This window comes from Chinchilla lanigera, unplaced genomic scaffold (assembly GCF_000276665.1).
Source record: "Chinchilla lanigera isolate Chin_1 unplaced genomic scaffold, ChiLan1.0 scaffold00062, whole genome shotgun sequence".
NCBI lineage: Eukaryota > Metazoa > Chordata > Mammalia > Rodentia > Chinchillidae > Chinchilla > Chinchilla lanigera.
In genome coordinates, this window is record NW_004955463.1 from 13,595,624 (window position 1) to 13,617,959 (window position 22,336).

The 22,336-nt window shown below is 47.2% G+C and overlaps 1 protein-coding gene and 1 long non-coding RNA gene across 8 annotated transcripts in view; one reads left to right on the forward strand and one right to left on the reverse strand.

Annotated features, from left to right (window-relative positions):
• Window positions 1–4,393, reverse strand: part of Rab11fip1 (RAB11 family interacting protein 1 (class I)) — a 34,061-nt gene extending 29,668 nt beyond the window's left edge. For both annotated transcript variants that reach the window (XM_005398419.1, XM_005398418.1), the window contains exon 1: window positions 3,814–4,393. In XM_005398419.1, coding sequence (XP_005398476.1) covers window positions 3,814–4,190 — 377 coding nt within the window. In that variant the 5' untranslated portion in view covers window positions 4,191–4,393. The remainder of the gene's footprint in view (window positions 1–3,813) is intronic.
• Window positions 4,394–4,450: 57 nt separating this feature from the next.
• On the forward strand, window positions 4,451–20,692 carry LOC102014334. Of its 6 annotated transcripts, none has more exons than XR_001236642.1 (4): window positions 4,451–4,795; window positions 14,440–14,538; window positions 18,699–18,785; window positions 20,467–20,692. It is a non-coding gene; the product is annotated as an uncharacterized LOC102014334 (long non-coding RNA). The 6 variants fall into 6 exon arrangements; XR_001236644.1 differs by having other exon boundaries at window positions 18,722–18,785; XR_001236646.1 differs by lacking the exons at window positions 18,699–18,785; window positions 20,467–20,692 and adding exons at window positions 16,659–16,851; window positions 17,133–17,780.
• Window positions 20,693–22,336: the final 1,644 nt, after the last annotated feature.

Consider the following 22,336-nt stretch of genomic DNA (forward strand, 5'->3'; position numbering starts at 1 on the left):
GTTCGGTTCCCGGTACCGGAGAAAAACCAAAAAAAAAAAAAAAAAAAAGTCCTTTAAATCATGCCCTTCCTCATCTTTTCTTTTATGATATCCTGTTCTCTTCCTCCACAGTACTTATCAAAAACACATGATTACTTATGTGTGTTCATTTGTTTAATGTCTACTCCCTGCCAGACTCAGCTCCCCAAAAGCCAAGATCATACTCGCCCTGTCTACCACTTACACTGCATACCCAGCACCAGCACATGGTAGGTATTAAGAAATCATTATGAAAAGAACAGATGAACTTTAGAGACAAAAAAGGGATAAAAAGCAGTTGGAATTTCCTCTTACAGTGGGATCACAAGCAGCACCATCTGCAAAGCTCAAGGGAACATCTCCTGCATCAGAGGATGAGGACTTTGATGTACTCTCCCATCTTGGTCATTCTATTCCACTGCCAGAGCAAGGTAGGGCTGTTTATTCCAGGCCTGATTGGGCCTTGAATACTGAGCTATTTTCTACACCCAGGTGGGAGGGGCTGTGGCTGCCTAAGAGGTGGGAGGGTTTCCAGTATCTTTAAAGGAAATTCCAAGAAAGAAAAAACTTCACTGGTCACAACATTACTTGAATTTTCCAACTTGTTATAAAGAGCCTGAAAATGTGCAAGTCTAACGGTACAAATACAAATCCTGATTACTTATCATTTCTAAATTTTAGATCTCTAAGTCATTTCCCAGCATCTAACTCTCCCAGAAAACATTTATCAAAAGATTTATTTCTTTTTAATAAATCAAAATTTTCCATCAATAATTTATTTCAGCACCTTACTATACTTAACAATTCTTTAGAATATCCAAATCCTTTCGTGTAACCAAATTCTCTCTTGAGTCTTCAATGGATTAAGAAAATGACCAGCCATCACTCATATTCTCTCCACACTCGACGGATTTCTACAATATTGTTTCATGATACTTGGTTATACAATGGCCTTCAACTCACCAGATCAAAGTTGTCTTTAAGAGATTATTTCTCAAAATTCTGTTGCTCTTAGTAGCCTAAGGAAAAATTTAAAAAATTTAAATCCATCCTGGATACCAAAGTATATGAGACTAGAGAGCTGAACAGATGATCCTACATTTTGGTCCACCTGACTAAATTTCCTGTCTTTACTGTAGTCATGGTACTTAACTGATTCCCACTTAGCCAAGACCCACTGAGACTCCAGGGCTTTAACAGATGTATAAGTGCAAGATCAATTTATTTCAATTTTTTTCCTAGCTAAAGGCCACATATTCTTCCCTAGTAAATGTATCCTATCTGTCAGCCTGTTTGGTGTTTTAAAGGTATGTGTCATCACACTAAAATTGAGTTTGGCAAATTTGAAGTCATGATAAAAAGCCCACTGTCTTGACTCCAGATGAATTTGATGGAGGCTTATCAAGAAAATAAATGGAAATATTAGCACAGTTGGAGGGGGATACCAGGTAATTAACCCAGGACCTTTACACTGAGCTATATCCATAGCCCTTTTTATCTCGAGACAGGGTCTTGCTAAGTCACTAAATTGCCCAGGCTAGGCTTGAACTTTTGATCCTTTTGCCTCAGCCCCCTAGACTGTTGGGATCACAGGCATGAGACACAACAGTCATAGCTGCTCTTAATGCACTAATGGTTCTTGAGTTTCAGCATCTGAACCCATGACCAAAGTCATGCTCTACTGAAGCAACTCTTCTTTGCCAGAGATTATGACACAGACAGACACACACACCCAAACACATGCACCCACGTGTGCACAATCTGTAGAACAAGATTTTAGCTTTTGTTTTGCTTTTGGTTTTTAATGTTTAAGGTGGAGTTTAATTCTTAAGGTGGAACTATTAGTTCAAACTAACTAGTTCAAATGATTTTCCTAGCCCAACCAGTTTCTGTTAAGCTTCCACCTGTTAGTGCAGATACTGTTTTCCAAATCTCAGCTATCTTGGGCATCTTGGTGATACACCAGAACATCAGACAGGCTTAGTTTAAATGAGATCCCCCAGCACCTTGGAAAGTCCCAGGAAGTGGTAAATGGAAAGCTTGCAATTTCACCTACTGGTACAGAAGCAAAAATGCCTTCCACTGCACTTATAAAAACCCATTTAACTAAGCATCATTTTCCTGCACATCAAGTCTGTAAAAAGTGGTAATCAGCTCGTGTAATAGAAGGAGGAGTCATGTAGGTTTAGAATTACCTTAGAGAAGATGAGAAAAATGCAAATGTAGAGAATGAGCCCTTCCTGACAGAGCTCAGAAGGTTTTCATCTCTCACACAACAATGTAGAATCTTTGGGATCTTTACAATGGTATCATTAGTTCAGGAACCCAGAAATGCCTTGCACACACTAATTAAGTCTGGCAATATGTCAATCTGTAAATAGGGAAACTGAGGTGTTTAGAGACACAGCAACCCAACAGTGAGTCAGAACCACAGTGGACACCAGACCCAGGACTCTGGAACCCCCATCTCTTGCAAGCAGATGCGGTCTGTCTTTCAAGGGGATGCAACAGTCACATACAAAACAGATGGCAGAGACGGAAGTGAATATCCCACACATCTTGGGATGTGGTAAGACAAAGGACAGCCAACAGCCAACAACCTGAGGCTTCAAATGTCATTTAATCAGATGGCAAATTAGCATTGCTCCAGCCCCTCCTTAGCAAAGACACTACTCACCTTCTGGCTTGTAAATTGATGCTATCAGATACCCCATCCAGCGTCACATCAAGGGTCTCTACTTTTTTTTTTTTTCATCTGATTTGAATTTAGAAATGCCTACTCATCTTTGCCAGATAAGCGAATCAGATATTCCAGTTGCAAGCACGCATGCTGAAACTGAATCTATTCTAAAGTAAAGAGGATGGTAACTACAACCTCTCCGGCTTTTCCTGTCTCCCTCACAAGTAAAAGTTCAAATAGTCTGTATATTCATGCACTGGAGGGTTTCAGGGCCAAGATAACTGCTGGCCTACTGAAGGTCAAGCAAAAGAACTAATTGGACTAATCAAGGCTAGCTTTGGTGTATGAGATAAACATAATCAAATGTTTCATAGGGTTAAGCACTGCCCTCTCCAAACACTTGTGAAAGAAAATCAATAAATCAGTAACACTGGGGTGAACTGAGTTTTGCCTAGCTTTCCCTGTGGAAGTAACTACCCCGACAGACATCCCTCCTCTGGGAAGCAACAGGTAAACCACCACCCGCTAGGAGCAGGACCAGCGAGAAGCGCCTGAGGATCTCCAAAGAGAAGCAAGCACTGTGGGCCAAGGGCAGACCCTACAGCCATCCATCACTGAGATTTCTACTTTGGGACCCACAACCACCAAACTTTCTAGCATGCTTTTTGGAAGAGCAAATTCTTTCCATCAAGCGCCAAGGCAGGTGAGGGTGGCACAGACATTTCCATACACCTGGCTCTGTCCTTGGGTTTGTAAAGGCCTGGAAGTGTCTGGGGGGTTTTACTCGGCCAGCTAATCTCCCCTGAGCCCTGGCCCAGTGGTTCTCAGCTCAAAGTGCGCGGTTCGGTGAAACACTCACGTGAATTGATTAAACACAAGCGTGAATTAATGCGTGTAACAGACACATTACCCCGTCCTAATAAGAAGCATTCGCCTGCCCACATATAGTTTCAATTCATCAAAAATTCATTTAGTGCTGACCGCTGAAAGGCACCCTGCAGATTCAAAACCGCCCCTGCTTTCCAAAAGCCCAGGCAGTCGGAGAGCTGGGCGCCAGCTCGCAGCTGGGTGGGTCTGGCGCCCTCCCCCGCCCCGCCGCCCGGGCTCGGACTCACTGTGTCTTCCTGCGGCCCTGGTCCCGGTGCAGCTCCCGCAGGTCCACCTCGGCGCGGCCCAGGAACTTGTCGAGGCCGAGCAGCGCGCGGTGCAGCACGGTGAGCTGCAGGGTGGCGGCGGCCGCGGGCACGGCCTCGGAGGACAGCAGCGGAGGCAGCTCGAAGGTGGCCTCCTCCCGCCACACCGGCGCGCCCAGGCTGCGCTCGGACACCGAGGTGGCGTACTTCTCCTTGCCCACCTGGATCACCGCGTACGCGTCGCTCGTGCCCCCGGGACCCTTGGCCCGCAGGCCCCGCGCCTGCAGCACGGTCACTTGCACATGGGTTGGGGACCACACGGCCCCCAGGCCCCGACCTGCGGAGGCCGCCAGCGACATGGTGACGACGACGCCTACCCGGCCAGCACGGACGCTGAGGAGACACGCTCACCACAGCACTCTCTCAGCCTGTAGGGCCCGCCCCTCCGCCCGGCCACTTTAAGGCTTCCGGGCCCGCACCACTGGTTCCGCCCCCGTCCGGCCGCGCCCCATCGCAGCCGCGCCCCCGCCGCCCTCCCCACCTGCCCGCGCCGGCCGCCCCCGGGCGCGGTGGGCGGGGCTGGCGCAAGGAGGGCTGGGTAGGGAGGTCACGTGCGGGGCGGGGCGCCGCGGGAATTCTGACCTCAGCGGGGGCGTGCGGTCCGGGGCCCTAGCTGCTGGACGGGGGCTGGCGAAAGCCCCGGCCTGGGAGTCAGACTGTGTCCGGTCCAGCGTCCCCAGCAGGTGTGTGCCCTTGGAAGATTTAACCTCCTTCAGTCTCAGTGCCTTCATCTATAAATGAGGTACCGGTCACCCCCGAGAACTGTTGTAAAAGAGCGGTAACGCGCGGGAGTTTGGCGCCCGGCACCTGATGACAGCGATAGTTCCCCCCAAGTGCCCGCCGTGACTCGGACATGGCTGGTGCAGGGGAAGGTGAGGCTCTTGTGAGGGCCTGAAAGGGGAAGGTAAGTGGGGCCGTGAGACACGTGAGCCAGTGTCTGATTTTGCCCTGTTCTCACCAAATAAGGCGAGGCCAAGTTAGGAAAAGCAAAAAAAAAAAAAAAAGGAACTGGAAATAGGGTTGCCAAACCAAACATCAGGACTAGTGGCCGCCCTCACCCCTAAGTCCTCCTGGGGGTTCGTCCCCGGGCTCCCCCTCAGCCACTTCCTGTTGTCTGTGAGCTTGGCCCCTTCCTTCTCAGGTCCTGGTTCCATGGCGCAGCTCCTTCCCTGACCAGCTGGACACTCAGCCATGTTGCCTCTCCATCGGGTTGCTCGCACTCTTAGGAATGTCTAGGGTGGCTGTTGGGGCCCCTTCCTGACTCCTGCCTCCCGAACAGACAGACAAGCCTCGTGTGGGCAAGCGAGGCCCATTTAGCACGAGCTGAGTGATGGGGGCGTGTCCTGAGTGATGGGGGCGTGTCGGAAAGCCTAACAGAGCTCTTGGTTTGGGTACCATTTCCCTTTTTGACAACCTATTACTAATCTTGTTCAGTGCCCTGGCTCAATTCATATCCACAAAGATTCGTGGAGAATTCGCTTTGTGCCAGGCATGTGCTGGGTACTTCGGGGACACAAGGTTGAATGACGCTTAGTTCCAAGGCACACCTTGATAATACGAAAGAAGTTTTCTTCTTATAAACCACTTTGGGTGTTTGAAGAAGAGCGTAGTTTCTCTAGGTGGTGGACGAAGGAACCCGCGCTGAACTGGGATCTAATGGGCGGAGGAGACTGGGGAACAGCATTTCAGGAGGAGACAGAGAGCCGCAGTAGAGCTGTGAGGCCTGAGTCACAGCTTGTCTAGGGGCTGCTGCTGCCTCCACTGGGCCTGGAATTTAGGATATTCCAGGAGGGCCCGCCTCCTCCCCAGCCTGGGCGTCTGTTCTCAGTTGTTGCTGCATTAAATAAGAGGCCTTTTCCTCTTGGTTGCCTGCCTGCCTGACACACCACTTCTTTCCCGCTGGGTAGAGTCAAGGTGTGAGGTCAGAGCTGGCCCTGGGAGCACGTTTTTCAGTGCTGCTCCCGCGATGGAGAGGGTGCAGAATGAATCCAGTCCGGCAGTCTCCCGGACTGAGTATGAAACAAACACCTCTTCTGCTCCCTGGAAGGCTTAGGCAGAGGGAGGGGAGCAGGAGAGGAAGAAAACGTCACCAGCCACCTGTGACCTCATGTGTTTGGGTTTCTGTCAGCCCAGACTCTGGCTAAAGCAGAGGCATTGGATAAGAGGGCAAGGCCACTTCACCATGCGGAGAAACCAGTCTTTCCCCACGTCGCGGCACAACACCCCACGCCACCCCACACCTCAGCACATTGTCTGGAGACCCTGTGACTGGCTGACCACCCAGGAGTCAGAACTGGTCTTCCCTTGGTTTCATAGCCCACATTCTGGTTTGGGGGCACACAGGCACCGTGATGACAGCAGTGATCAGGCTGGCAGGGGGTGAACCTGGGCCCCCCACCACCCTCCACCCCACCCTCTCCCCAGGCCAGGCCGTCCTGGGGCTGCGGGGCCCCTCAGAGGCTAGCTGAGTGTTTGTAAATAGCTCTCACAGCCCTGCAGCAGGCGTGGCAGGCCAGATGACTGCTTTCCTCCCACCCCTCCCACCTCTAGCTGGGCTGAAAGAGGAAGTTTCAGCCGGCCTGAACACGGGGCAAGATGCCTGGCAGGTTAGACTGGACAGGTGAGCCACCTGTTCTCCTCCGAAAGCAGCAGAGCATAAAGCGCCAGGACTCCTGGCCCCCTGGGTCTCTGGGTAACCAAGCTGGGTGGCTGCGACAGATCTGGAATGCAGATTTGTGTTCAGGTCAAGAATCCCCAATGTGGGACTGTGTGTATGGCCGTGCTGAGGATGGGGACAAACAGGATGCAAGGAGCCGCTGTCCCTGCCTTGCCAATTGCCACATACTCTTCCCCACAGAAATACTTAGAAGTCATTCTGGGCCAGGCATGATGGAACACCCTTGTAACCCAGCACTTGGGAGGCTGAGGCAGGAGGATTGCTTGAGTTCAAGGCCAGCCTGTGCTACATAGCGAAACCCTGTCTCAGGAAAATTCCTCAGGAATTCTAGGTGGGAGATGTACTTTTCCCAAGGGAGGAGCAGAAAGGGGCTGATAATGGCTCTTGTCTTTTTCCTTTGCCTCTGACTCTGGGGTGTGGTGACAAACAGCCACAGTGATTCATTCACCCTGCTCTTGATAAATGCCTGTCTTGCTGCTCCTGTGTCCAGTCAGCCTCCCCCCCGCCCCGCCCCCGTGTGGTTGTGACCGCCTTCCAGGTGGAGGTGAGGGGGGGCCTGGTCCCTGGCATTGGGCTTTCTTCTCACGGCCCCACAGCTGGGGCATGAAGAGGCTGAAACGGTGGCCTGCTGGAGGATGTTCATCTCAGTCAGCAGCCCACCCTCCCTTCTCCCGCCTGCTGCCAGTGTGCTGGGTCCTCAGAAAAACACCCCTCCCACACCTGCAACAGGAGGCAGAAGGGACATCAGCCATTCGGTCCCTGGTGCCCCCACCTTCAGCACTACCCTTACAACCATCTTTTCACGGTAGAAGGTTTGTTTTCCTGATTAGAACAGAAGTCTGTGTTCATTCCTTGGAGGTACAGGTCACTTCATCTTTCCAGAACCATTTTGTGAATACAGGGAAAGCAGAAGTGGGTCTGGGAGTTGGTTTTGATGCCTGAGATGGAACCAGGGCCTCGTGCATGCTGGGCAAGTTCTCTGCACTGAGCTACACCCCGAGCCCTTTTTTTCACTTTCATACAAGTCTCAAAAAATTGTCTAGGTTGGCTTCAAACTTGTAATCCTGCCTCAGCCTCCTCCTGAAGATCTGGGATTGCAGTCATGTACCTTCTTTTAGCCTTTATACCTGGCTAAAGGCAGAAGTTTTGAGTGTTCATTCCTCCTCAAATTGTCCATCAGGAACCTGCCTCTCCCGGGTCTGTTCTCTCCCTCCAGGATCTGTTCTCTCTGTGGCCTCTCGGACGTCCCAGTTAGGAAGCTCCATCAGCTGCTATCCGCTGATCTAGAGGAGGATGTGAACAGCCCCTCCTTCCCTTTTTTCCTGTCCCGTTGTTCTGTTTTGTTTTTTAAGATGTGGTCCTCTGTGGGAAAAAGAAACAAGGAAGAGGGGCTGGGGATTTAGCTCAGCGGCACAGCACCTGCCTGACAAGCGCAAGGTCGTGAGTTCGGTTCCTGGTACCGGAAAAAAAAACCAAAAAAAAAAAGAAGGAAGAGAGAAAAATGTGTGTGTGTGTGTGTGTGTGTGTGTGTGTATACACACAGGATAGCTAGGATAATTGTACTACTAATATCTGTTGGTTTATTGAAAGGAACTGTTAATATGTAATTGTGTGCTCAATCTTGCATGCCAATATCTGGTTATATGTGCAACCATTTTGAAGATGACATTATTTAATACAACAACCATTGTTAATATCCTATCACCATGTTTTGAAATTCGGTATCACTTTTATTGCTCTCTATGCTGTTTTGTTTATGTATTTGTTTTTGTTATTTTGGGTTTTTTAAATGAAAAACAAGTTATATGTATATACAAGGATAGCTGGAATAGGTGTATTGCTGATGTCTGTGGTTTATTGAGAGAAACAGTCAATGCTTAAAATTTTCTTTTTTCTTGACCAATTTTGCACACTTGAATTTGGTAATCAGAGTGACTGATCTGAAAACAATATGCAGTATAAGAACCATTAATGAACTCCTACTATCTTGTATGGTGAAGCTCTGCATCATTTCCAATGTTTTTTAAAATTTTTTAAAATTTTTAATTTTTTTTACTGGTTACTGTCTTTGATTGTTGATCAATCTTACATTCTTATGTCTAGTGAACTGAACAACTTTGTTGAAGATAATAGTATGTAATATAGCAACAACTGTAAATTTCTATCATTTTGTTTTGAGGTCATGTATCATTTTTGTTGTTTTTGTGTTGTTTGATTTTGTCTTCATTGTTGTTTTGTCAGTTTTTGAAATAAAAAAAAAAAAAAAAAAAAAAAAAAAAAGATGTGGTCCTCTGTGTTGCTCAGGCTGGCCTTGAACTTGCTGTATACCCCAGGCTGGCTTTGAACTCATCATCCTCCTGCCTGAGCCCCCTGAGTGCTAGGACTACAGACATGTGCCACCACGCCCGGCTTCCTCTTCTGCCTGACTGATGCCGCTCCATGTAGGACAGGCTGATGACTGTGCAGGCTTCAGACACTGAGGATAAAACTCTTACCTAGGGTTCCACATTAGGGGACAACACCACATGTCCCCCACCCATGCATGCGTGCATGAGTGTGTGTGTGCATGCGAGTGTGTGTGTGTATGTCTCCCCCTGTGTTCAGTGTAGAAGATGGAACGAAGGGCCTTGAACATACATGGTAAGCATGTGCTCTGTCACTGAGCAACAGCCTTCTCTCCACCTTCCCCGCATGGCCCCTGTGGCCCGTCTTGGGCATCTCGAATCACTTTTGAGAAGCCCGACCTGATCCATCCCAGGATACACCACACTTTCGCTAGTCTGGGTGTTTCCCTGGAACAACATTCTTCCCCACAGCAAGCACCACACTCAGAGAAGCAGCATTTGCTCAAGTCCACAACCCGGAAGTCAGAGCACAATCGAGGGAATGAGTTGCAGCCTCTTCCATGGCACAGTTGGCTCCTGCACTTCAAATTTTCCTCCAGACCTGTTAGACTAAAATTTATATACCATGTCCCTCAAACCAGCATTCCAAAGAGACGGTGCTTCCTAAATCCATAACAGAAATACTATTCTAATCATTCATAATTTTAAGTAAACAAATACTGAAACCTAATACACATATACAGAAAATAAAAGAAAATGTTTATATAACAGGAACAAATTTTTAAAAACAAACTTCCTTATAAAATGTGCCACAACACCTGAGTTATGGTGACGCTTACCTGTAATTCTAGCACTTTGGGAGGCAGAGAGGAGGATTATAAATTTGAGCCCAGGCTAGGCAATTTAGTCACTTAGCAAGACAGTTTCTCAAAATAAGTAAAAAGACTGAGGATGTAGCTTGGTGTGAAAGCCCTGGGCTCAGTCCCTCATTGAAAAAGAAAAACAAAACTAAACAAAAAAACCACATAGGTATAACAAAGAAAAGAAGATGTAAAGAAAATACACTTTAGCGGGGCATGGTGGTACACGCCTGGAATCCCAGCACTTGGGAGGCTGAGGCAAGAGGATCACTGTGAGTTCGAGACCAGCCTGGGCTACAAAGTGAGCTCAAGGCTAACCTGAACTACACAGTGAGACCCTGTCTTGAAAAGACAAAAAAAAAAAAAAAAAAAAGAGAAAGAAAATAGACTTTAAATATTCTATGCAGAAAAATGTGTGACCACCCAGATAAGACATATTATCAACACCTGCTGACATCTTCCCTCAAGGCCCCCCAAGTCACTAGGAGGAGAAAGTTCTCCTCCTTTCCAAAGGTTACCATGTCCTTCAGTTTTATCTCCATAAATCCATTTCATTATTTTTGTTTCATTTTGTCTTTGAGACAGAGTTGTTATGTAGTTCAAAATGGCCTCGAACTTACAGTGATCCTCCTGCCTCAGCCTCCCAAGGACTGGGATTATAGGTGTGCATCACATGCCCAGCCCTCCTTCCACTTAAGTTTTGAACAGTAAATGAATCAATCAATCAATCAGTCATTAGGTATCTATGTTGGGTCTGGCTCTTTTCACTCAGTATTGTTCATGAGATTCTTTGATCCTTTTCATTAGCATTAATTTGTCTTTATTAGTTCATAGTATTCCATGATGTGAATGCACAATTTATTTTTCACTCCAAAGTTAATAGATATTTAGGTTGTTTCTAGTTTGGGGCTTGTAGTGAACCAAATGATGGTTCTTCAGAAGGTAAGTCTGTGTCCTCATCTTTGGACTATGAGTGCTCCCTTGTCTAGATACAAATCTTTGCCAGTGTAATTAAGTTGAGGCACTTGAAATGGCGTGATCGTCCTAGATGATCTGTATGCACTCTAACTATGAAAACAAGTACCCTGGCCATGCCTATAATCCCAGCACCCAGGAAGCTGAAGCAGGAGGATCACCTCAAGTTCAACGGCAGCCTGGGTACAGAGTGAGTTCAAGGCCAGCCTGAACTATACCTAGTGAGACTCTGTCTCAAAAAAAACAAAAATCAAAACAAAGTCAGGCAGCCCTGGGGGTGTAGCTCAATGGTAAAGCACTTGCCCCCGAGCAGAGCCCTAGGTTCCATCCCCAGCACCACATTTAAGGGTGGGGAGAGCTGGGCATAGTGGTGCACACCTGTAATCCCAGCACTCGGGAGGCTGAGGCAGGAGGATCATTGCTATTTCGAGGCCAGCCTGGGCTACAAAGTGAGCTCAAGGTCAACCCGAACTGCATAGTGAGACCCTGTCTCAGAGAGACAAAAAAATAAATAAATAAAAAAGGGTGGGGAGAAGAGAGGGAAGGTCTTCCTAGTACCTGAGATTACAGTGTGTGCCACCACCTCCAGCTAATTTTTCCTCCTTTTAGGTTGATTCCATACTAAGTCTGTCAGGTATTTCATTATAAAGAGCCTATTTACATAAGCATCTACAAACCAGGGAATGCTCACAGTCAGCAGGAACTGAAAGAGACAAAGAACACAATCACTGTTAGACCCAGGAGAGCTCAGGCCTGCCCCCACCTGGATTGTAGACTTCAGAATATGGAGAGAATGAATTTGTTATTTTAAGCCAACTTTGTGGTGGCCAACTTTTTTTTACAGCAATCACAAGAAATTGATACAGGGCTACTTGGGGTAAAAATGCTATACATTCTCTGGTGTCCTGTGGGTGTGTACATACAAGAATGCATACACCCACACCCAAGAGTAGATCCCTGGGTCATAGGTTGAGTACATGATCAGCACTAAGAGAACTGGACCACTTCCAGAGCGGCTGTCCCAGTTCACACTCCCACAGTACTGAGAGAGCCGGCTTTTCCACGTCTGTGTCAGTCTTGGGATTGGCACTCTTTTATGTTTTGCCCTCCTGGTGGCTACGCAGTGGTTTTTTTGTTTGTTTGTTTGTTTTTAATAAAAGAAGGAAAAGATATTAACAGACAGACATCAATTAACAAAATAGCATAAGAACAGTACAAACAAAAGAGTGACAGACAAAGTTGTAGGAAATTAACCATGGTTGTTATATTACTTATTGATATCTTCAAAGTGGTTTCTCAGGAAAACAAATAGAGATATACAAGACTGATCAAACAAGTAATCATTTACTGTTTATTTCCCCAGGACTAGAGAGGTCATGTGCTTTTTCTGAAGGTTTTTGGCTCTTTGTACATGGTCTTGGTGATGTGCCTATTTACATCTTTTGTCCATTTTTCTTCTGTGTTATTGATTTTTGTCCGTCTTATTGATTTGTGAATATATACACCTTTGTCAAAAGAAAGGCAATGCAAATACCTTCTCTCTGTGGCTGTCCTTTTCATTCTCTTGGTGGCATTTCTTGATAAAAAGAAGTTCCTCACTTTAATGCAGCCTGACCTATCAATCTTTTATTTCATGGACAGTGCTTATATGCTATTTAAGAAATATTTGCTGTCCCAAAGTGATAGTCAAATATAGCCTCCTTTGTAATCTTCTGGAAGCTTTATTGCTTTACTTTTTCTACTGAGATTAGCAAGTCACCTGGAATTAATTTATATCATTAAAAGTTAATTTTAAAAGAAGGTGAAGTCATCCTACTACACTGGGAATGTAGATTAGTAGTAAAGAAATGCTTATCCCTGAGTTCAGTCCCCAGTACACCACACATATATACACACATGTACACACATGCACAAAAATCAAGACTCTTGTATAGATATAAAAATGAACACGTTAAATTTTATTTAATTTCCTAATGAGCTAGTAAAGTGTTACAGCCTGTTCAAAGGTGAACCCGAAGGATAGACATTTATAAATCAGGAATACTGAAATGAATACCCAAATAGAGGCAAACTGTCCTTTGTTTCCCAGAGAGGGAGGTGTCCCTCAGCTGGATAATTTGTTTCCATGAATTTTGCGTTGCTCTTAGTGATCTGTGAGTTGCAGTGTTGTGATATAGCTGCCATAGAACGAAGAAGTCAGATGACCCAGAGGGTGTGCTGCAGATAATGCAGTTTTCCACAAAACTACAAAACTTCCCCTTCCATATGGTATTAGACAGAGTCAAGATTTCTTTTTTGCCCATTCCCCTAAAGTTAGTGCCATTTATTTAAAATCTCAGCTTTCCCCCACCGCCTCTTCAATATCACATTTCTACACTCTGTTCTGTCCCTCTATTTGTCTATTCTGTGGTGAAGGGAAAGTCCTGGGGACTGAACCTAGTACCTTCACACTGAGCTACACCTCCAACCTTTTAAAATTTTTTTTTTAAGACAAAATCTTGTTAAGTCACTAAGTTCCCCAGTATGGGCTCAAACTTGTGATCCTCCTGTCTCAGCCTCCCAGGATCTTGGGATTATAGGTATGAGACACCACATTCAGCTTTGTCTATTTTTAAACAAATGCTAAAAAAAAAAAAAAAAAGGATGCTATAGTGTGTTAATTGTACTTTTACAACATACCTTGGCATGTAACAGTATAAATTCTTCCACTTTGTCCTTCCTCTATTAAGACTCCTTGGTTATTCTTGGCCATTTGCATTTTCGTATTCATTTCTAGAATCCATTTGTCCTTTTCTTGGGGTAAAAGTCCCTGCTCACATTTTGATCTATACTGTATTGAATTTGTGAATCAAGTTGGAGAAATTTGATGTCTTTACAAGATTGAATCTCCCAAACAATGAACAAAGGTGTCCTTTTATTTAATCTCTCTCTCTGCTTGTACTTTTTAGAGGCCTTCTATGAGAAGGGATCACAATTTATGGCAAATGTTTAAACTTTTAAAAATTGATTACAATAAAAGACACATTGTCATTAGTCTTCCTCAAAACCCTCTCTCACTTCAGTCGCACTTATCCCATCATTCTTACCAGTTTCTGAAACAGATATGGAAGTCTTCTTTCGTGTCTTTACAAGGTGTGATCAAAAATACAGCGAAGGCTGCTGCCAGGTGATATCCACCAAAGGCAGGCTCGTAAAAACGTTACAATATGTCCTCACCCACCTTATTCACCGGATCTGGCACTGTGCGACTTACAGCTGTTCCCCAAAGTGAAATGTTTTGAATCAATTAGGAACATCAGGCAGCCACAACAGCACAACTACAGAAACTCATGAAAGAAGGCCTCCAGAGTTGCTTCAGAAAGTGGCAAGAAAGATGGGATAAATGTGTTCAAAGAAAGGGGGTGTTTTTTGAGGGGGATTAATAACAATGTCTTACTGTAATGAATTAAACATTTTTAATATGCACCATATTTTTCAGTCACAGTATGTCTTTTGCTAGGTTTATTCCCAGGTAGTTTATTTGTTGATGCTATTGTAAATAATGTCAATTCACAATCTTTTTTTTTTTTTACTCACCTTTGGTAGTTTGTGAAACATTACAGATCTTTGGGGGAGGCAGGCAGTTACAATACACGAAAGTGTTTGATCCTCTTCTTCATTCTGCTCTCTTATCTCCCCTCTCTTCACACAGGCACCACCCAATGAGGACCCTCAGATCTCCCAGGAGTAAGAATGGAGCCTCCAGAACTCCCTTGGGAGCCTCTTGAAAACACCTTTCAATCATCTGAAGGTGAATGGACTCTTTCAGCTCCTCTCCACATTCCCATTTACATCTAAGCCTTCCTTCCTTAAAAAGTAACCCACACAATATGAAAGTAACATCTCCCTCTCCCTCTCTTTCCTACTCCCTCCCACTCCATGCCACTTCCACCCTCGTCCTCTTCCCCTCCCCCAGGCTGAGTCTGAACATGGGGATCCTCCTGCCTCAGCCTCCCTGACTGCTGAAATTATAGGTGTGCACCATCACTCCCAGCAGAGTTTTTCTTCTTAAATTGAGGTCTTTGATCTATTTCAAAGTTTGTTGTTTGTTTCTTTGTTTGTTTGGGTTTTTTGGTACCAGGGATCAAACTTAAAACCTCACGCTCACCAGGCAGGCGCTGTGCAACTGAATTATGTCCCCAGCCTTTGTTCTGAAATAGGATCTTGCTACATTGCCCAGACTGGGCCTGAATTTATGATCCTCCTGCCTCAGCTTCCAGGTAGCTGGGATTATAGATATGTGCCTTACTATTTTTTCTTTCTTTCTTTTTTTTTTTTTGTACTGTGAATCGAACTCAGGACCTTGGGCTTGCCAGGCAGATGCTGTGCTGCTGAGCTACATCCCCTGCCCAGTTTTGTTTCTGATACTCTATCTCTCCCTCCATTTTGTTGTTTACCCTTTAAGGTGATCATTATGTTTCATTTTTACAAAGCCAAAAATACTTTTTGTTTTCCCTTGCTCTTAAGCCTAAAAGGCCTCCCTCTCTCTATATATAAAATACTCACTTACGTTTTCATATAATCGTTTCCTGCTTGAAGTTTCATCACTTGATGTGTTAATCTTTCTGCAGTTTGTATTGGTGCATGATGTGGTATAAAGACAAAAGTTACTTTTAAAAGTTCACAAGCACCCAATCCCTATTGGATTGGAACTCCTTCTTTATCAGTTATACTAAGAATAAATTCTTTTCCTCCTCCTTTTTCTTCTCCCTCTTCTTTGTTTTTTTTTTTCTTTTTTTTTTTGGTTTGGTTTAGTTTGGTTTGGTTTGGGTTGGGTTGGGTTGGGTTTTTCTGGAGGTATTGGGACTGAACCCAGGGCCTCTGCACTGAGCTACATCCCCAGCCTTTTTTGTTTTTGAGACAGGGTCTCACTAAGTTACTAAATTCCCTAGGTTGGGCTCAAACTCGTAATCCTCCTGCCTCAGCCTCCCAGAGTGCTGGAATAATACATTCTTATAATTATGGATTCTTTTAGAAACATCTAGACTGATTCTAATTTTCTGTAAGATTTGGTCAGTTCACCCATTTTCTGTCACCTACATGAAGGAGAAAGTCTCTTGGCAGAAGATGAGTGGGAAGGCTTCTCTTTGCCTCATTATCGCTGATTCCTGGGAAGAGAAGACTTCCAGCGGGCTTCCTCATCTCCAGGCTAAACTACACGTAAACAATCCTGTAGGCATTCATGAATGAGGAGGAGCCCCAACCTATTACTTTAAGGTATTTTTTATTAAACATTATGTAGGTCAGGCGTGGTAGTTCATGCCTATAATCCCAGCACTCAGGAGGCTGAGGCAGGAGGATTGTTGCAAGTTGGAGATCAACCTGCGCTACAAAGTGAGCTCAAGGCCAGCCTGAACTGCATAGTGAGACCCTGTCTCAAAAAGTCAAAAAAAAAAAATTGTAAAACATTCATATTGTACTGGGGAAGCATCTTTACAGACTTTAATCTAAAACCAGAATAGGATCTATCTTTTAAGGACTCACAGTCAATAGGAAAAAAACCAAATAGGGCCAGGGGTGTAATTCAGGGGCATAGCACTAGCCTAGAATGTGTGAGGCTCTACGTTCTGTCCCCAGCAAAACACACACACACACACACACACACACACACACACACACACACACACATGAAATAGAAAAGAATATGGGGAAACATATTGGACCATACTTTCCAAAAGTACCTGGAGAGAGAGAGAGATGGTGAGTCACATTTGCATGGTCCTTGAGTAGACCTGTGAACCCATTCAGCAAGACATAGAAACCTCCCCACAAGTTGTGAAAAGTTTTATCAAGAAAATAATTACGCAAAATGAAACCAAGACAAATCCTGTATTGGTTTCTCCTGTCAGTACCTGTGGTCATTTTGGGCAGGATATCTCACCAAATCCATCTGCCAGGAGGCCTTGGTACTGAGCCTCTGTGCGAGCTGATGTTAACCAAGCGAAGAAGGAAGGACTGGTCCACGCTGAGAGGACAAGGTGCAGGGGCCGTGGCAGGTGAAGGCAAGCAATGGAAGGTGTCATGAAATCTGGATGTGTGGAGCCAGGGCACTCGATCCTGTGAGGTGGGACATCGGGGTGCAAGGGTGCGATCGTAGGAAGCCTCGGGAACTGTGGCAGGAACACTTGTCTGAGGGTCAGACTGGTGTTTTGGAAAGTTCACTGGTCCAGGTGCAGAACATGGGTGGGAATGGGGCTGAGGCGGGGGCTATTGCAGGAGGGCTGTCGGAAGGTTCTGGCAGCTCGGGGAAGATGGACAGAAATGGGTGCAACATAGAGTCACCAGCAGTAAGTCAGTGTTTGTTCAGCACCCACTCTGTGCTTTGCTCTGTCGCCAATCTTGAAGACACAGCAGAAGACAAGACAGACCGGCTCCTGTCCCTGTGGAGAGGACCGCTGGCTCCAGGCTTCTGGCTGGCACAGCTGCGTGGAGAGTGAGACAGGAACTCCAGAAGAAAGAACAAGTTCCATTTTGGACACACTGAGCTTTGGGGGCCTTTGAGCTTCCCAGAGGAGGTAGAGAATGGATTGTTGGAGTTTGAGGGAAAGATATGGGCTGGAAATAAGGGTCTGCTTATTCGTCAGACCCCAGAATCAAATCAAGAGAGAGAGGTAGCAGCGAGCAGCTGCTGTGGCCTGGATGTGATTTGTTCCCTGAGAGCTCATGGGTCAGGAAGCGTGGTCCTCACTGTGAGGGTGTTAGGAAGGACTGGACCCTGTAGGAGCTGGGGCCTCCGGGATGGAATGCGGCCATGGTGGGTGCGCCCTCCAGAAAGGACCCTTAGGGGACTAACGCCTCTGGATCGCTCTTGCTTCCTGTCTTGCCGTGTGATCTCTGCCTCTCACACTCTCCCACCATGATGTGCGCTGTGATGCAGCCAAAGGGCACTCAAGAGGCCAGGAGCCGTCAAGGACTCTGAGCCTCTAAAACAGTGAGCTACGTGAACCAACCTTCCTTCCCTCCCTCCTTCCTTCCTTCTTTCCAATACTGGGATTGAATCCAAGGAACACTACTGTGCTTTGTATTTTTTGTTTTGAGACAGGGTCTCACTAAGCTTACCAAGCTGACCTTGAATGCACAGTCCTCCTGTGTCAGCCTCCCAAGTGGCTGAGATTGCAAGTGTGTGCTCCTGTGCCTGACCTAAATCTCTTTTCTTTATGAAGTATCCAACCTCAGGTATTGTGTAATAGCAACAGGAAGTGGACTAATACAGTATCTTAGTGTATGAAAGCTGAGGAGGAAGCTGTATAAGAATTAATCCCAAAAAACACCATCCTTGTTCACTGAAGACCATACAGCAAAAGATAACATGCATGTGAGTGAGCAGCAAAAAAAAAGTCAATATACATACACCATATCAATATGCATGTAATTTACTTGCACTTACTGTTGAGTTTCCTTGTTTGTGTTCTTTTTTTCTTTTACATAGTGATTCTGGACTGCTGATCAAAGTCTGATTTTTATTTGTTTAACAATTCAAGTGTGTATCTGTGCTTCATGAACTTCCAAAGGGTAGGAGCATGCCTAAACTTCACTGTTTTCCAGAGCACTACATTCAGTGGATTGAGTTAAGTTGTCTCCGATTCATTCATTCATTCATTCATTCCACGTAGCGGGAGGCCAGATTCGCCTCCACGCCAACCTTAAGACACCATCACAGACAGCTCACATTGTGCAAATCACAATAATTCTCACTCCTCCATCATTTTCATTCTTAATTCTGTTATCTTGCGTGTGTGTATATCTCCTACTTTGCAAAGAAAGTTCCGATCACAGTTAAAATTTTGTGAAAGAGCCCGACATGGAAATGTAGACAGGAGTGGTGTGGAAATACATTGGCCTGAATCTCAGCATGGACACTGGCGCTCTCGGACTTCAGCAAGTCATTCAGTCACTTGCCTGGCTCTGCAGGATCACGGCTCCATTCTCTGCAGGACAGCACCGGACCCCCTCGATGATCTCCTTCATCTCTGAAATCCTTTGAAATCTACCTGGATGGTAAGAATGCCTTTCAATGCTTAGATGCCTCTGACCATGAGCCTTTGCTCAAAGTGCTCAGAGAGGTCAGGGAGTCGCTTCTGCACAGTGTGGCCGAGTTCATCACAGCAAACGGTGAACCAGCCAGGGTTGGCGCTGGCAATTAGCAAACATCGCCTGGTCTGAAAGTGGCGCCGGGAAGACCCCCTGCTCAGGAAGGGTCTGGCAGCTTGACAATCAGACGGGTCTGTAACTGGTACAATAAAGTGGCCCCTGCCCCAAGGCCCGTTTGAGCGAGCTGAGGTCACTGGATAGGGCAGTGCTGAGAAGGGCTCACGCAGAGTCAGGAAAAGAGTAGCAGTCTGAGTGCACATCCGGGAGGGGTCTCTGGGAGAGGCGAGGACGCTCCCTGTTAACATCCCGCCCTGCTGTCTCTGCTTGAGGTATAGAACAGGTGTGCATCCTAAGAGGGTCCCAACATCTCAAGGCACAAGATGAGAGACCTCTGCAATGGAAAAGATATCTTAAAAAGTATAAAATGTACATTGGATGATGTAGTTTCATATTGTTTTCTGATTACATTTTGCTTCCCCCTCAACCCCCAGTACTGGAGATTGAACCCATGGCCTTTGCTGGAGCTATATTCCCAGGCTTTTTTGTTTGTTTGTTTTATTTTGAGTCATGGGCCCTGCTAAATGGCTAAGTTGCCCAGGCTGGGTTCAAACTCGCAGCCCTCCTGCCTCAGCCTCCCAGAGTGCTGAGATTACACACAAGCATCACCAGGCCCAACTTGTGCTGCTTGTTATTTCATGTCTTTGTTTTGGAGGTGTTGGAGATCAAGCTCAGGGCCTTGTGCATGCTGGGTAAACACTCTCACTCCCAGCCCTTAGTCTTTCTTTCTTTTTTAAAAATCATATTAAATGTTTCATCCTTAAGAGTTTAGAGCTTTAGAAGCTCGGCTAAGGGGAATTTAGGGAAATTCTGCTGCCTTGCTCTGGAAGGAAGGAATTCTTTTGTCCACCACCAGTCTTGGGGACCTTCGATGTTTCGGTCACTGAAGGACGAGGTAGTATCCTTACATCAGCACAGGCTCAGCCAATACCACGACATCTGACCTTTTAGAGTTGTGTTTGTGTCTGTACCCTCCTGTTTCCTAAAGGAGTAAAGGCCGCCCAGAAAGCCACATAAATGAAGTTAAGCTAGTGTCCCACGAAAAAGGGGAGGCAAAGGGAAAACAAGCAGAGTGGGAAGGCTCTGGGCTCAGGAGAGCTGGCTTGAGAACTCGCTGAAGCTGTCAGGCCAGTGACGTGTTTTCCTCCCTCTGGATCTGACCATCAGCTTCCAGAACAAAGCCAGGAGAACAACTCCTGGTTCACTGGCCACTCCAGTGGATGCTGTCTGAACCTGGCCTCGCCAGATACAAGCCTGAAAAGTAAAACCTATCAGAGGAGATGTTTCCAAGAGTCTGGTCCATCTTACGGTGGAGTCCCAGATCCTTGCGGCAGGTGTACATGTGTTTGTTTGGGGCAGTGCTGGGAATGCTAGTTTAATGCTCTGCTGCTGAGCCTGACCCCAGGCTGGTTTCAGCTCTCTAAGGAAAGGCAGGGATTCCAGGACCTAAGGAGCTGGGAAAGGTGGGGAGAGGCGTCATCGTGCCAAGGAGGGTGTGAGAAGATGCCTCGGAATTTCTTCACCCCTCCAGAAAGGCAGCAAGTGGCCACCACCCAGGACTGACCTGAGCCACATTCCAGAGACGGTTGCGGTAGCACAGCACGTGGGAATAGACAGGCAACCAGATCCCAGCCCGCCCTCCTTCCTGCACGGTCCAGCCAACCCCAACCGGAGCTCTGAGGAGTTCAGAGAGGAGGAACTCCCACTTCCCCGCACACTCCTCTGCCCTGGCAGGAAAAAAGGAGCAGCTACCGGAATGCAGGTGCGACTTCTCAGGTAACAAGTTCAGGTTTCTTCTTGGCATCCAAATTTGCTCAACGGCGCCACCTGCTGTCTCAAACGTGTCATAACTGGACGGTGCTCACTTGGGAGAGCCTTGGAGATTCAGGGTTAGTCTACATGGGAGATTCTCAAAATAGGCCGAGGGAGGGCAGGACACCTCACACCACCTTTGTGCTCGCTCTTCCTTGACTCCTTCTTGTGGCACTCCAACCCCTCTCCAACAAAAGCCGCCACGTTCATCCCATACCCGTCATCAGAGTCCCGCTGACCTAACAACAGCTCCTGACCCAGATTCTGTTGTGGACTTTGGGCTTCCTACTAAAAGAGGCAGCTGGCCGCTTAGGTTCTGGTAGGGTTGGCCTTGTGAATTCTCCTGGAGGACATTTTGTCCTGTAACTTTTTAAAAACTTTTGTGGAAGGCTGAGGCAGGATTATCACAAGTTCCAGCCCTACCTGGACAATTTAGCAACTCAGTGAGTCCCGGGCTCAAAAAATAAAGACCCTGGGTTCGAACTTCAATCCCTAGTACGGCCAGTATGTCTATATATTTCCTCACCACGACTTATAAAAACGGATATTTTACCCCCATTTTATGGAGGAGAAAGCAGAGGCTTAGGGGTAGTAGCTAATTCGCAGGTGCAGCTCACTCCAAACCATAGTCCCCCGACCACAAGACTGTCCTTTTTCTAAAAGTTGTAATGAAATGTAGAAAAGCTATTTTTTCTTAAACACAAATGCACCCTACCTCCACCCACCCCAAGGAACCCCACCCTGGGATCCTGCTAAACCGCAGAGTTCCCCAGCTCGGACCTAGGCCTCGGAGTGCTGGGATCGCGCGGCACCTCACCGGGCAGAGGTCTCCTCCTCCCCCAGGGAACACGGGGTCCAGCGCTGGGCTGCGCTGCCCGCGCCAGCCCCCAGCTCCTGAAGGAGGGCTCGGGTCGACCCAGCCTTCTTAGGCCTGGGACAGCTGCGCAGCTGCAAACAGGAAGGGAGGAAGCAGAGGAGGCCGGCAGGGGCTCCGCTGTGAGCGTGGGGCGGCCCTGCGCGCTCGGAGCAGCCGCGGCGGAGCCATCGCGCTGAGCCCAGCAGGGGAGCGGGAGAGCCTGGCTGCGCTAGAGGTGCGCCCCACTGTGCCCCGCGGCGTGGCTCCCCCAGCCCCCAGGGGCGCCAGGGCGGGAAAGCTGCATGAGAAACCCTGACTGAGGCTTGCTACGGCCAGCGGCCCGCGCTGGACTCAGAGATGCCGCATGTCCCGTGTCCTCCGAGGCCTTGGGTACCCCGCGGGTCACGCAGGTGCCTTGGATCTGGGTGCTGGGTGCAGAGCAGGTGGTGACCCTCTCTCCTGGACTGCGCTTGGCCTGCTCTCCCCCCCTCCACCCACCCCGAGCTCACAGGGCCCACCTGGAGCAGAGCCTGAAAGCGCCAGGGCCGCTGGGCACAGGCGGCCAGGAAGAGGACGGGAAGCAGCCGGGATGGGGGACATCAGGGACCCCCACGTGCGAGGACCCCGTGTCCCTTGCTAGGGGGTGGGCCTTGGACAGGCAAGTGTCTGATGCTGGCCACGACTGTAAAGTGAGGGTGATGGTAATAATGAATGACTTCAGTAACAGTGATAA